Source organism: Heterocephalus glaber, unplaced genomic scaffold (genome assembly GCF_053883595.1).
Source record: "Heterocephalus glaber isolate CG9 unplaced genomic scaffold, H.glaber_assembly_v1.0 deba00001564, whole genome shotgun sequence".
Lineage (NCBI taxonomy): Eukaryota > Metazoa > Chordata > Mammalia > Rodentia > Bathyergidae > Heterocephalus > Heterocephalus glaber.
This window is the reverse complement of record NW_028258351.1, coordinates 2796167-2812787: the sequence shown is the minus strand read 5'-3', so window position 1 is coordinate 2812787 and position 16621 is coordinate 2796167. Positions and strand designations below refer to the sequence as shown.

At 34.5% G+C, this 16621-nt stretch overlaps 1 protein-coding gene across 15 annotated transcripts in view; it reads left to right on the top strand.

The window, feature by feature from the left end:
• Bcas3 (BCAS3 microtubule associated cell migration factor) overlaps positions 1-16621 on the top strand; it is a 583853-nt gene that overhangs the window by 189834 nt on the left and 377398 nt on the right. For all 15 annotated transcript variants that reach the window (XR_015443252.1, XM_021248678.2, XM_087191873.1 and 12 more), the window contains exon 14: positions 7691-7824. Coding sequence is in view for 14 of the 15 variants with exons in the window: in XM_021248678.2 (XP_021104337.1) it covers positions 7691-7824 (134 nt within the window). In the remaining variant the exon portion in view is untranslated. The remainder of the gene's footprint in view (positions 1-7690; positions 7825-16621) is intronic.

Genomic DNA, 16621 nt, shown 5'->3' with positions numbered 1-16621 from the left:
GCTGTTTTGCACTGTGAAGTACATCTGAGGATTTTATGTGGCTATGGTGTCCCTGGGCCTACTCTAGAAAGTTGTATAACAAATTTCTTCTACTTGAGGGTCAACCTGATACCAGCAACGTTGAGCTATTGAAATCTTGATTTCAGGATCTGCAAAGAGGTGAACCTGAAGAAGATAGCCTGTATAGGACAGTCCCCTTTGGAGCACTGCTTGTTTACCCTTCATGACTGTGCAGCCAGCTGGGAGCAGCAGCGTTTATCAGGAAGAAAGTATCAGGTCACATGTTGCCAGCAAATTGTTGTTGTTTTTTTAAGTTCTTTTATTGGTACATTTTAGGTATACAATTCGTTTACATTTATCATTGGGTGTTTGTACCTGTACATGATATATCTTGGTTCTTTTTTTTTTTCCCCGTTACCTGTGCGCCCTTCACCCCCTCCACCCTTCCCTGTTTACATAAATTTCATTTCCATTTTTTTTCTTTTCTCATAGTTTTTCCTTTCCCACTTTTCCTTTCCCCTTCCCCTCCCTTCAGTCCTTCGTCTTTGGACCTTTTTCCCTATTTCAAATTATCAATTATTCATTTTAATCATTTTAACCCTTGTTTGCACTATCAGTTTCTCACACTAGTGAAACTATTTGGTATTTACACGTGTGTCCTATTTATTTCACTTAAGAGTATGGCCTCGATATGCATTCATTTAGCTATAAATGACTAGTTTTTCATTCTTTATGGCTGAGTAGTACTCCATTTTATAAAAAAAACACATTTTCTTTATCCAGTTTCCAGTTGATGGGCACTTGGGCTGCTTCCAAGCTTTAGCTATTACAAACTGTGCCGCTATGAACATGGGTGCACATATATCACTGTGGTATGATTCTTTTAATTCTTTTGGGAAGATCCCCAGCAGGGGAATAGCTGGGTCAAATGGGACCTCTAGTCCTATTTCTTTGAGGTATCTCCATACTGACTACATGGAATATTTATTACCTATTTTGTTTTAACTTTTGTTGGTGTGTATATATTGCGACTTTAGGAAATGATCAAATAAATCACCACCTTTGTTTTATTTCATAGTATTTAATGCCTTTAACAGGATATTATGTAGCAGGTTTGATAAAGATTTACTGTATGCTTGTGGTTTCGCTGCCTCCTGTGCAAGCACAAGGACCCAAGTTCGATCCCCAGTACCCCCCCAAAAAAACATTTACTGTATTCTGGAGGCTGAGGGTTTTAGCTCAGTGGTAGTGTGCTGGCTAGCCTAGCCCTGAATTTGATACCTAGTGGCACAAAAATATAAAATAAAATATATTTGTATAAGATTTATTAGATCCTGGGCTCCTCAGGTGAAAGAATACATTGATGAATAGAACTATCAACATCTTAAAGCAGCTCAAGAAATGTGCTACTTTAAGCTACTTAAGAAATCAACAGACTTTGGTCTATTGTTTTTCAGTACCTGTATTCTGCTTCAAAGTTATATTATTCAGACATGAATAGGCTATAATATAATAGGTTTTATGTAACTTGACTAGCTTAAAGATTTCTCTCAGTAGTGAGATTTTATTTGTTCTTGTGTTTATGAATTTGATTGGAAACTTTTATAGATAATTTGTAGGTTTTCATTTGTGCAAGTATTGACTGGACAGCATCACACTAGAAGAATTAAACTAAAATGTTAAATTCTTCTAGGAGTGATACAATCTGAATTTCCGTAAATATTTCTGTTTAACCCAGCATATCAGTGTTCATGCCTCTTTTTGGAAGAGAGTGTGAATAACTGGTAATTTGTCTTCCAATTCACATGTGGGCACATGATAAAGAACCATACAATTAGATAGGTGTTATAAATAGTATATGGGAAAAAGACAAACCTCCTCATGTTTCCAAGATTTTATAGCATAGGCCCAGTGCAACCTTGGTCCTCTTTAATTTTGCTTTTTGGTCTAACCAGCTGACGCCCAGTTGAAAAGACTTATGTTCTTATGAGCCCACAAAAGCCTTAATGTTCATTCTCCAGCTACCTCCAATTTTGGGGAACACTGTGTGCCATCAGCAGCTTCAGTCCCCACCCTCTAACATTGATACTCATCTATCAAACTTGAGGCTGAGAGTGAGGGAGAGGAAGCCTCCAGATAAACATACAGCAGCGCCTAAACAGCTAATCACTCTAGGCTTCCGCTTCCAGGCCCTATAATTAGAAGTCCTTCTTTTCCTTGTATTCCCAGATGACGCAAATGCTTTTTGTGGCTTGGCACCTTGTTTGGGGCGTGGGTTTAGTTTATGGCCAGGCCAGAGTCTGGTTTAGTCTTCTGATGCTGCATAAATAGTTCTCAAGCCACTGTCTGCTCTGTTTGAATTTTTGCTTTTATGTATATGTGCCTTTAAACTCATTTTCTGGGGAGAAAAGCGGCGTACTATTTCCTCAATAGAATGTGTACGTAAGAGGCAATTGTAAATTAAAAGAAAGCACATGATTATGCAGTTCTGTACTAGCTGTTTCTTCCCCTTTTTTTCCTTTTTAAAATTTTTATTTTTATTAGTACATGTTTTCAGTACATAATGATTACATTCATCACGGGGAGTTGATACATGCAATGTATCTTAATTCATTTTTCATCCTTGTCTTTCCCCTCCTCTTTCCTGCTTTTTGAGGTTTTTAAATATTATTTTGAACATTTTGTGGAAAAAAGTAAATCTATTAGTGGGTTTTAGAAGCCTCATTTTTATGGCCAAGTTGGAAAAGAAAACGTTTGAGATACAATACACAGATGATAGTAGACATAATTTTTCAGTGGATTGTTTTGCCTAAAATTTGAATTGGTTCTACACAATAACACCTATGCAGATTAACGCCAGTTTGAAAAGCCATATTGATATGTATTCATCTGTGATTATCATTCATATATGAAACAGTTATTTTGCAAATTGAGCCTTTTATTAGAATGGTTATTCTGAATTAATGTTGATATAATTTTGAAAGAAATATTGTGAAGTTTGTCCTTAGTACACTAGAAATATAAATGTATTATAAATGACAGTTCACCTTATTAACTGATGAGTGTTTCTATTAAACAATTTGACAAGTGTTGAGAATCACATTTTTTGCAAGGAGGTGGAATCAGCAGACAGTAGGATGTTGTGGTTACTCATAACTTGGTATAAAAGAGTGGAGGATGGCGGCAGAAGCTGAGAGCCAACCACCTCCAGGCTTCTGAACCCAAAGGTTCTGCAAACAGTTCCAGGTTATCCAGCACATGGATAGAGACAACAGCATTTACCATAAGATTTGAGGGTTTTTTTCATTGAGCTCTGAGAGCTCTTGTTAACTAAGCAAGTGTTTGTGTTTATTGTTGTCGTTTGTACTGAACATTGTTAGTGTTGGGGTAATGGAAACCCACTTTTTTATTCTTATGACTTTCAGGGCTTTTGTTGGTGAAGGAGGATGGGGTAAAAAGCAGCAGAGGGGGGTGGCTCCACAGATTGGATTTGTGCAAATGACAGTCCCCATCGTCGCCCAGAAAGCTGTCAGCCACTGCATGTTTGCTGAACTCTTTCGAATAGCTCTTCCCTGGGTGGCAGTGGAAGTCCCACCCAGCTTGGTGTTAGATGAGAACTAGAATCTGTAAGTTATTCCGCCTACCAGGTTGACACAAGGGGCTTCCATTCTGGGTTTTGTAAGAGAAACATTTTATTCGTGACCACCATGTTCATGATAATACTTCCAATTTCTTTTAATGAATGTTGTCATGATTCAGAAAATTTCCAGCACTTTAATGGCAAAATTAATTGAGACTGTAAGGAAGTAGGTGCTGTATAAGGTAAATAAAGCTGTTAACCCTAAAAAATGGTGGAGGAAGGAATGGAAAAATACTGTCTATAAAGACAAAAGGTACTTATGACCAACTTTAGAGATTTATTGTTGGAATAACAATAAGGAAAGAATGTAAAGTGTGTCAGTGACCAAATGACCATTACTAGGTGCATAATGGGAATCGAGGTTATTAAATTATTTATAATAAATGCCCCTATTCATCATCTAAACTGAGTTCTCTTTGCAATAGCTAAGACACTAACATCTGATAGTTTAATGTAGTAACTAGAACTGTATCTTAACCAAAGAAAGCAGTTTCAACATTTCATCTTTTCCCTAAAGGACTACCTTGTCTCTACATAAATGCTTAATATTCTTTCATGCCTTTTTTCTCAATAAATGTTATAGTTTCATCTAAAATATTCACCAAAAGGCTCATGGGTTCAGAGGTGGGGGTTTAGGATGGTAATTAGATCACGGAACACTAAGCTCATCCATCAGTGGACTAATCCATTAATAAATTCATTGTTCAACGTGCTATTAGTAGGTGGGGCCTGGTAGGCGGAAATAGAAATGGCTTATTGGAGTTGTGACTTTGAAAGGTACTGTATATCATTTTTCTGGCTCTTCTCGGTTGTGCTTCCTTCCTGCCATGAGGTTCATACCTTTCCTCTGCCTTGCACTTCTGATAGGATGTTTCTGGCATGAGGCCAGCCAACTGTGGGCTGAAATCTCTGAAACTGTGAGCCCAAACAAACCTTTCCTCCTTTGAGTATATCAAGTATTTTGTCCTCAAAATAAAAAGTTGACTTCTGCTACAAGAAAGAAAAGTTTGGCAACAGTTAATGTGATTCCACTATGGAAAAGAAGACTAAGCTAGCAAGTGGTCCTTTTTATAGAAAAGTATAAAATTTGCACAAAATGCAAAGGAACAAACACACAAAGTTAGGTGTGTGTTTTATAATCTCTAGTGAGATTACAATTAATTAATCACAGTTATAATTACAATTAATATGTAATTAAAGAGGTATAGACCCAAATGAATAAATAAATAAATACAAATGGCAAGAAATAAACAAAAACAAGCATAAAAAATGATAAAATAGTGGACATAAATCATACCCTGTCATAAGTATACTAAATGTGAATGTACTAAAAACACCAATTAGAGGCTGGAGATTTAGCTCAGTGGTTTCGCTGCCTCCTGCACAAGCACAAGGACCCGAGTTCAATCCCCAGTACCAAAAAAAACAACAATAAAAGTCATGCTAAAAAAAAGACCCAAATCATATTGATAGATAGGAAATAAAAAAGGCAAATACATATACCAATCAAAACAAGTTTGGAATAGTTTTGTTAATTAGACAAAATAGACTTCAGAGTGAGGAAAAACACATTATTACTGTCCTAAAGGAAAAAACAGGTGTCACTAAAACCTCTAAATGTTAAAATAGAGAAACAGATTTGTGTTTATGATTGTAAGACCAAGCTTCTCAATGAATATCAGCCAGTTCTTGAATGAAAATAGTGCATCATTCCAGATCCAACATCAAGGTGAAGTAGATTGTGTTTTTGACTTTGATGGAATTATGGGAGCTAGAACTCTGATTGTTATCAGGGCTTACTTCAGCATTTAAGAAACTATGTAAACAGAAAACAGCCTGAGAAATGGGTAGTTTCATCCTCTTATGATAATGATTGATTCTGGTATGGCAGTTTCTGTTAATTAAGAACATTATGCTGTGTCCTCATCCAAATTATTCACTGGATCTTGCACTGTGCAACTTCTGTCTTTTCACCAAAGTCAAAATGATCATGAAAGGTGAACATTTTGAACTGATTCAGGACATCAAGGCAGCCAAGACAGTGCAACTAAACATGCTAATGAAAGACGACTTTCAGAAAATGGCAAGAATGATGGGATAAATGTGTTTCAAAGGAGGAGGAATATTTTCAGGGGGATTAATGGCAGTGTGTCTTTTATTTTCAGTAATTTTTTACTATTAGTAAAATTTTAAAAAGTAAGCATTCATCATATTTGTGATAACAATAATGTACTGCCTACTTATAAAAGCTAGATTTTGCAAGTTTTCACCATAGAGAAATAATAAATGTTTGAGAAGATGGGTATGTTTAAGTGGATTCAAACATTATATAGCATATACATGTATCAAAACATCTTATGGTATTAAGATATAAACTTTCTGTATCTACTTATCACTGAAAACATTTAATAAAAGATTAACCAATGGGGGAAAAGCAGCAATGGCTTTGTTAGTTTGTATTGAATGGTTTATATTTACTCTTGGTTTTGGGGATTGAGTCCAGGTCTTCTCTCATGCTGAACATGCCTCTACGAATACTGTTTTAAATATCCAAATGGATCTACCAAACAAATCTCATTCCCAGAAATATGGCTCATTGTAAGCTATGTTCATTTCGAATGGAAATTTGATAAGTGTGTTATTTCTTGGGTCAGTTTATGACAGTGGTGGCGAGCCTAGCACGCGTGCAGCAGCAGGCTGTTTGTATCATTGAAAGTTCTGTTGTTATGTTTTTTTCTTAATGTATGAGTTGTTTTTTCTAAACCAAAACCTGTGTTCAGGTTTAATTTCAGTGTTGGCACTTTGTGATAAATCAGAGGGTTTTGAGTTGCAGTTTGGGTACTCAGTCTCTTAAAAAGTTCACCATCACTAATTTAAGAACTGTGAATTGAAAACAAAAACTAAAAGCAAAATCATGAAACTTCTGTAAGAAAACCAAATATCTTAATGACCTTGGATGACATCAAAATGAAGAACCAACACTGGGAAAGGCACTGTATAAGCAGTTTCAATACATATCACGGTAGCACAGATATAAATTTCATTTTATTTTTTGAGACAAGGTCTGACTATTTGTTGAGGCTGGACTAGAACCTCTGAGTTTGAGTGTGTCAGCCTCCTGAGTAAACTGGCTTACAAGTGTGTGATACCACACTCACCTTAGTAGAGACAAATTTTAAGCTGGTGAATTAAGTGGGGGAGATTAGTGATTTGACCAGTTGATAAACTGGCACTTAGAATTCAAGTTGGGTTCTCTAGTGTGAGAAACTGCAAGTGTAACTAAGGACTAAAAGGTATAATAGATAATGTGAAATAGGAAGAAAAGGGGCAAAGGGGAAGGGGAAGTGGGAGGGGTAGGGGAAAGGAAAGAAGGGAATGGAATTAATATGAGAAAAAGAAAAAATGGAAATGAAGTCTTTGTAGATAGAGAGGGGTGGAGGGGTTGAAGGCAGGGCAGGGGAATGGGGAAAAAATAAGAACCAAGATGGATTATGTAAAGGTGAAAATTTCCAATGATGAATGTCATTATATTGTATACCTTAAATGTACCAATATAATTAATAAAAAAAAAGAATTCAAGTTGGGAAAAATTACAAAAATTGGGACTAAGTTTTGATTCTGTGGAATGACATCATTTTCACATTCATTTAAAAAAATTACATGCAGCAGGAGGATCGCCGTGAGTTTGAGGCCACCCAGGGCTATGTAGTGAGTTCAATAACTATATAGCAAGACCTATCTCAAAAAAACAAAACAAAACAAAACAATTATGATGAACATTGTAACTTGAGACATATAACATCTCTCAACAATTATGATAGGAAAATATCATAATACTTTCACATCTGTTATTTGTATTTTGCTGGTTTAATGCTGTGGCACTAAATTGGTACTGACAGGAAAAATATATTTAGACTTAACTTTTTTATTTTGAAAATTTTATATCCTTAGTAATTTTTTGATTAATATTTTAAAATGTGTAGTTTAAAAAAATACTCCATCCACATATCCAGTCATTTTTATTTTTGCCTTTTGTTTTTTGTCTTCCAGGAATGCTGTTAGTCACAACAGATACCCTTGGCCATGACTTTCATGTCTTCCAAATTCTGACCCATCCTTGGTCCTCATCACAAAGTGCTATCCACCATCTGTACACTCTTCACAGGGGTGAAACTGAAGCCAAAGTAAGTTGTTAATTTTTCAGAAGGTTGATTTCTTTTGTGTAATATGATATCTAATCTGGTTGGTTATTTATATCACATTGGAACTCAGTGTTTGTCAGAAAGTATTGTTCTCTGACAGTGGGTTAGATTAAATTTTAAAAATGTCCCATTTGACCCAATAAATACATAAACAATAGATTAACACCTTATAATTAAAATTCAGTGATTTTTGTTAAAACAGGAGTTCATTTTATCCTGGTCTTGCCAAACTAATACTATTTCTTGCTCCAGAGAAAACTTCTTTCATTCAACTAAGAATCTCTCCAAACTTAACATTTTGATTTTATACATATACACACACACACACACATTCACATATGTGTACACACACAGATATTTACACACATATTAACATATCCATATTCACGTATATGTACACGCATACATATATACACACATTCACACATATACACATACATATATGTATACACATATACACACATTCACAAATACACAAAAATAATTCAGTTTTATAATAAATATGGGCATATAGATAACACCATCAGGAGTTCACAATGACTGTTGATTATTTGTATGTATGTATGTTTGTTTTTGAGACAGGGTCTCCCTTTGTAATTCAGGATGGCCTTTAACTCACTATGTAGCCGAGGCTGGCCTCAGCCTCCTGAGTGCTGAGATTACAGGCGTGCACCACCACACCCAGCCACAATGGCTATTGAAACCTGATTGTATGCATCTCTTTTCCACCACTTCATTTAGTGATATCACTTTGGTAGTTTAAAATCACCTGTGCTGGGTATATTTGATCAGGAAAATTGACAAACACTGCATATCAGGGCTGGGCTATTTTTTCCCCAGAGAACCAGTTTTTAAATGTCTATACACACAACTACACAAACATGCATTCCCCCCAATTTACTGAGTGATATATTGTGCACCATGTTAAATGATTTAAGTACATTCTTTGTTTAATGTGTACTTAATATTTTTACTATCACATTGTATAGATACTGTACATTATCTTAATAGCCTAAAATCCCAAAAAGCTTGTTTCACTGAGCTGCTTTTGATGTATTTACAGTACACCACCATATGTTTGTCACTGTAGGTGATAGCCTGTTGACCCTATACTATTTATAGGATTGTCCATCCTTTCTCAACAGTCTAAAGTACTGTTTCTCTTCAATTTCCACCAAAGCAAGTGACTGTAATAAAATGAAACATCTTAAATACTGTATATAGAAATCAGTGAGTTCAAAATGATATATAACAAAAAATTGGGTAGCCTGTTATTATTGTGAATATTGATAAAATATCTACCATTTATCCTGCTTTTCTTCTATCAAGTTAATAATACAACCACATGGTTAATGAGAGGACATTTTTCTGTTGAATTCCAACATAAAAAAATAAACATTAGAAAATAATTGTTTTCAATTATGGACCTATTCAATAATCATCTGTGTTAGTTTTTAGCTGATGAATCTTAGCCTTACTCAGGTGAAACAGTCATATATTGTGTGCTTATTAATATGATGTAAGAGGGTATATACATCATCAATGAATTACTCTGTCCAGCCCTTTAAATTAAACCTATATCTAGTTCAGCTTCTAAATATAATTAGCACTCTACAGAAAATACATAAATTTGTGACAAGTTAAACAACACCATCAGAATGCAAATAGCCAATTCTAAAATGTAGGAAGTTCTACAGTATAAATGTGATCTAGGTGGTGGCTCACACCCGTAATTCCAGCACTTGGGAGGCTGAGGCAGGAGGACTGCCACAAGTTCAAGGTCAGCCTGGGCTACATGTAAGTTTAAGACCAGCCTGAAGTACATAGCAAGACCTTGTCTCAAGCCTCAATCCCCAAAAGTGACCTAATTTCTTTAACAAGTAATTGTAATGGGAAAATAAAAGTTGATTTGTAGTGGGGGAAAGGTATACTGTTACAGATTAAAGGAGATATTGGAGAATATTATCTAAGTGCAAAGTGTAGACTTCACTTGCATCCTTTCTCATATAAACCCAGATTTAAAAGATATTTTTCATATAAGTGGTTATTTATTTATTTATTTATTTTGTAATGGGATTTAAACCCAGGTCCCTGAGCTACATTCCCAACTTTAAAATTTTTATTTTATTATTATTTTTATTTTGAGACAGTGTTTTGCTGAATTGCTCAGGATGGACTTGAAGTTCATCCTCATTCCTCAGCCTCCCACAGTGCTGAGAGAGATTTTTTTTGGCTTATTAAATAATTAAAGAATTTTTCTTTATCTTTTAGTGAAACAGTATTGTGATACAAAGATAATCTGGAATTTAAAGTAAAATAATCTAGCAGTAGAGGAGGTTTGACGAGGTAATACAACAAATGACACAAAAGGAAGGATGGTCCTGTTGATTACAAGAGATATGTGAAACATGTCATGTGAATGGATTTGTGAACTTTGTACCCTAAGTTAAACAAAAAATGAAGAGACATTTTTGAGACACTTGGAAAATATTACCCAGGATCTGGGTATTACATGATATTTATTAAGTATTATTAACCTGCTGGGTGTATAATTATATTGTAGTTATGTTGTTTTAAAAAAATCTTTATACGTTAGGCATACAACCCAAAGTGTTAAGAGGTCAAATCATATGATATTTTTAATCTGTGTTAAAATTTTCTGTCAAAAAAGTGACAAGATTCGTAAGATTTTCAATATGTTAATAATTATTGAAGATTGGTGATGTCCGTATAATGTGGTACATTGTACTATTTTGTAGATGTTTGGAAATGTCTCTAAAAGAATGTAAAAATAAAACCCTTTAACAGCATTATGCAGTTTTGTTTATTTTAGCTTTATAACATGATTTACCATTCATTTTCTAGCATTTTCCTAGCTATTGTCTTTAGGCTTTTTGGAGTTATATAAGAAATCATGTGGAGTTTTTTGGGGGAAGGCATTCCATTGAAATTACATTTTTATAGTTAGAACTGACATTCCTACATTATAGAAGTTTTTCATGTAGGAATTACTACATAGTCATTGTAGTATAGCTAAACTGTTGATTATTTTATTCCAAATTTCTATCTTCTTACTTTGGTAGACTCTTATGAGATCAAATAGTTTTTCAGTGAATTTTCTTTGTGGAATGTTTTATGGAAAGTCACAGTTTTTTACTTTTTTTCAGTTTTGTTTTTCTATCTTATCACTTGGCTAGACACTCTGTGCCATTTGTGCAGTTGTAATAGTGATCTCTTATCTTTTATTTTCTTTTTCTTTGTCTCTATCATTTTGCTCTATTTTTAGCATCTTTTTGATTTTACAAGTAATACATAAAACTTTTGAAAAAATGTATTTTATTTTTTAAATGTAAGTTTTACACAATTCTGTGTAAAGACTTTATTATATCTCTTTCACAAAATGCCTATATGTACATTATAATTTGCTAAGATTAATAAAATTGATTTCTCAGATTTCTGGTTAGAAGTGTATCATTTGGATCATAACCTACACTTAGACACTGATTCACGTTAAGAATTTCACTGTATATATCCTCTCCTTATCTAGTAGAATTAATAATTTTTAAAGTGCCAGTTATCTTTTGCTCCACTAAAGTTCTTATTTGTATTTTTTTTTTTTTTTTTGCCAACTGCTAAACCAGGAACAGGGAATATTTAGGCAGACTAGTCCCTGCTAGAGTGGGGCTGAGAGACACAGAGCTGGGTTTCTTGTTTTTGTTCTTTGTTTTTGTGATCTCTCAAGGCCACCAAAACTCAGAAGGGTCATGGTCACAAGTTCTGACATCGATATTCTAGGAAGGTAAAGTCCAAGGAAAGAATAATAAATAAAGCTAAGAGAGTTAGAATTTGAAGATATGTAGCGTCTTAGGGCTCTGGATACTTTTGTTTTGTTTTGTTTTTGTTTTTTGGTACTAGGGATCAAACTCTGGACCTTGCGCTTGCGAGGCAGGTGGCGGAACCACTGAGCTAAATCCCTGGCCCTCTTGTTTGTAGTTTGATGGGCTATTTGTCCCTTTTGAATAATACTGGGGTTTCTTTTAAAAAATAAAATATACCTTGGATTCTCATGTTCTTAAGCTCTTCAGCAGATCCAGATGGCTCCTTTTTTCCCCCTGAATCATTTAAAAGTTGGCTGTCAAAATTGTTATCCTTAATGTTTGAAAATGTATTTACTACAAATGATAAAACTCTTCTTCTGAACCCTAAAATAACCATCAAAATACAAATCCATAAATTTATGCCACCTGACATTCATACCCCATTTAAGTTTCACCATTTGTCCCAATAACCAGCAAAAGGATCTAGTTCAGGAAACTGTTGTCATTCTTCATTATGGAGTCGTTCATCATTTGTTTGCCATTTATGATTTCAGCAGTTTTAAATATTGTAGCCTATGTACTTTGTAGAACATGCCTCAGTATTTGTCTGGTATTTTCTCATGACTAGACTTAGGATATTTGGCAAGAATGTTACTGTTCTCATTGCATCCCATCAGGTCACCTATGAGTTTGACTTATGTCATAAAATTTTCAGCTCATAGATTTCTGTTTGTTAAAATGTGTTCTATTTGTTTAATAATTGTTAATTTTCTTCCTCAGAATGTCCCAAATCTGACCAGTGAGAACTTATTAAGGGAACATCTGTCTCTTTTGACATATCTCAATCACTTTGGAACATTCCTCACTTCACGTCACAACTAAGTTGCTTAATGTTTAGTTATGATTCATTTTTGTTTCTTTTAGTTTTAAATTAGATGGACATTTTAGGTAAAGATTTAATATTTACTTTATGCTTTATTAAACCCTGTCCTATCTGTTCTGTTGTTGGTATACTCTACCTCATCTATAACTATTTCATGTTTGAATATTTATTTAATTAATTAATTCTGAGGCAGAGTCTTGCTATGTGGTTCAGGCTGGCCTTGCACTCACTCTGTAGCCCAGGCTGACCTTAAACTTGTGGCAATCCTTGTGCCTCAGCCTCCTAAGTGCTGGGATTACAGGAATGCACCATCATGCCCAGCTATTTGAATATTTTAAACATTCAGTATCTCTTTTTGATATTTGGTTTTTGTTAGCATTATATACCATTTAATATATCTGCAAGTTCATTTTGGAAATAGAAATCTTGCTTAACTTTCTTGATGTCCCTCATCTTTGGAACAGTGCCTTGCATACTAGTTTATTTCAGTGCCTTAGTCTACTAGTTTATTTCTGACAGTGGTATTCATATTTTACAGGTAGACAAAACAGATCGAACGTATTAAAATGATTTTGGTCTAGGAAACACAGTGTAACTTGGAATTTCCAAACAGGTATCAATATCTAAGGATCTCATTTTGTGGCCATAAAATTAATTTTTATAAAATTATACTTAAAATTATTTTGATGTGATAAAATTTAACACTAATCATTAAATATGTATGGCACATGATCATCTAGCCATCTTCAAATTCTTCAAAATCATATTATTCTGAATTCTTCCAAGAAGTCTGAGGGTACTTTAATCAGACAGAGGGAAAAAGTATGTGGATTTAATTATGTTGAATTAAGTTGTTTTGTGGTATTTGACTTGGGATATCCTCTGCATCTGACAATAATTTTCTTCATAAAGCACATATGCAGTAAGAAAACTAGACCTTGTTTCGAAAGAACATATAAATCTTTTTTATTTCTCATACTACGGATTGAATCCTGGACTGACTTACCAACACCACCCCCACCACCCCCACCCCACCCCTGCCGCTTTATTTTATAACTTTGAGACCAGGACTGGCTAAATTGCCCAGACTGGATTTGAACTTGGGATCCTTCTTCCTTAGTTTTTCAGAGCACTGGGATTGCAAGTGTGCACCACCATGCCTGGCTATTACACATAAATCTGATAGGTATTTTACTCAGGTAGACTTTTCACTTTTGTATTTAACATGCTAATTTTGGTAAATAATGAAAATGATTTTGAGACATTTGTGCATCAGATAGTAGTTCTTGACCATATGAAAGTAGTCCTGCAAAACAGTACGATTAGTCCCTTGAATTGTCAAGGATAAAGGAATCTATTTGTTTAGTATTACCATCACTATTTGATGGTCATTTGAGATAAAACCAAAATTTTTACTGTGAATAGGTTACAAATACTAACTAGTTATGCTTATATTCAATTTTTTTTTTTTAGGTACCGGGGATTGAACTCAGGACCTTGCGCTTGCAAGGCAGGCGCAGTCCCACTGAGCTAAATCCCCGGCCCACTCATACTCAAATTTAACTGGACTTTCTATTATTTTTAAAACCTGACCACCCTTTGTGTAGCTTGTGGTCATGTGATTTTGTTTATTTTTTTTCAAAACTATTATTTTTATTGATATAATTGATAACTGTAAAATTCATTTCTTTTCTTTTTTGTTTTTTTTCATGAACAGAATCTTAGCTATGTAATTCAGGGTGGCCATGAACTCACTATGTAGCCCAGGCTGGCCTCAAACTCATGGCAGTCCTCCTGCCTCAGGTTCCTGGGATGATGGAATTACAGGCATGCACCATCATACCTGGCCTTAAAATTCATTTTTAAGTGTGCAGTTCGGAAGTTTTTAATATGTTCTCAGAGTGAAGCAAACCATCAATAGTATCTGATTTCGCAAAGTATTCATAACTCTTAACCCCTCATTCATTTACAGTCAGTTCTCATTCCTGTTTTCCCAGCTTCCATCTATACTTGTATACTGATTAATGATTATATAACCAAAGGAAGCTAATTAATTTTTTTTTTTTTTGGTACCGGGGATCGAACTCGGGTCCTTGAGCTTGCGCTGCAGGCGGCGAAACCACTGAGTTAAATCCCTGACCTGCTAATTAATTTTTTTTAAGTTGTTCATCTATATAATGGGGCCTATACCTAGTTCATAGGGTTTATTGATCTTATGATCAATATTAGGTGTAAAATATTTAGCACCTACCACAGTGAGTGCCAAATAAAGGATCTTGTCATTACCTACACTTTTGGTTAGTGTAGAGTAAGAGGAGATTTACTTACTTTCCTCCTTGAAACAACTAATCATTAAATAGTGCTTGTTCTAGATACTTTATAGCAACTTTGAAGGATGGCTATTTTTGAGAGATGGGAAGCAAGAAGAGGACTGTGATTACCTCAATGTAGTGTCTTGAAAGAATTTACAGTTTATGGTACAGGAAGCAGAAGCCCAAGTAGAACCTTGTAATATCCCCAAGTTAATGAGATGATATTAAGAGTCCAGGGAGACCAACGTTATAGATTCTGAAGACAGAGTAGAAAACACATGAGACCTGCCAAGGCAGTGAATCCTAATAGCTGCAGAAAATGCATGAGAACATGGAAGGAACAGCTATCAGGACCGAAAGGAAAAAATAAAACCATCTTTATTCAAAGTTGACAGGATTGTATGGAGTATCTCTGTGATTCCATAAAAAACAGAAATAATGAATGCTTTAAATCACATTCAGGATGTAGATCAATATGTAAAAATCAACTGAACTTCCACATATTAATAAAAATTGATTGTTTAAAAGTTTCAAAAAATATAAAATACTAACATTACTATGTGCCAGACTCATACACTAAAAACTAGAAAATATTGCTTGAAAGTAAATAAGTGTGGAAGTTCAGCTATTTTCTTGTGCTGGAATACCTAATGCAATTATGATGTCAGTTCTCTCCAACTTGATCTGTAAATTCAGTGTACTCACCATCAGAATCCCAGCAAGATTTTTCCCCATAGAAATTATCTAACTCTAACATTGATTTGAAAATATAAAAGACTTATAATAAGCAAAATAACCTGAAAAGTGAGAACAAAGTAGAATAGATATTACCTGGTAGCAAAACTTATTAAATGCACATTAATCAATAAAGACTTTAAGAACTTTGTCATACATGTGGACAGTTGATTTTTTTTTTTTTCACTGCCAAGATCAACCAGGTAACAGTTGATTTTTGACAAAGATGCATAGATGCAAAGTAAAGAAAGGTTAGTTTTTTCAACAGATTAACTCGTATTGGGTTATACACTTAAATGTAAAACATAGCTATAAAACTTCTATGAGGAAACATAGGACAAAGCTTTGTCCCTTCAGTTATGAATAGATTATCGAAAATGTGACACTAATAGCAAAATCCATTAAAGAAAACCTGATAAGTTGTAGCTCATCAAAATGAAACACATCTACTCTTTGAAAGAAACCATTAAGAGAAACAAAAGACACAAGTTGTCTTGTATGCACAATTCCTTTTAAGAATTCTTCAGTTGTTAGCGAGTGAAGGAAATAGATTTCTCATACATCAGACCTTGCTATTGGAAATGTAAAATGGTATAGCCACTCTGGAAAATAGATTAGTGTTTCCAAATCTTAATATAAACTTTCCATAGAACCCAGCAATATTAGTCTTGGGTATCATGCCCACAGATTTAAAACTCACATCATTTGAGATGTGTCCACAGTTGCTTTCCTGTGGTTGTTATAACAAATTGCCATGAATTTGTGACTTAAAATATTAGAAATTTACTCTCGCAGATGTTCAAAATCAAGCTGTAAACAAGGCTGTGCTCTGTTTGGACTTCTTTCCTTTCGTCTATTCATTTCTTGTACTGGTCCCTTTGGAGGTTCTATGGAAAAATCTTTTGTTTGCCATTTCCAGCTTTAGGAGACTATCAGCATTCCTTGGCTTATGGCCACTTCACCCAGTTTCTGTCTTTGTGGTCACATTGTGTCCTTCTCCTCCTATGTTTCTAATAAGGGTACACGTGATT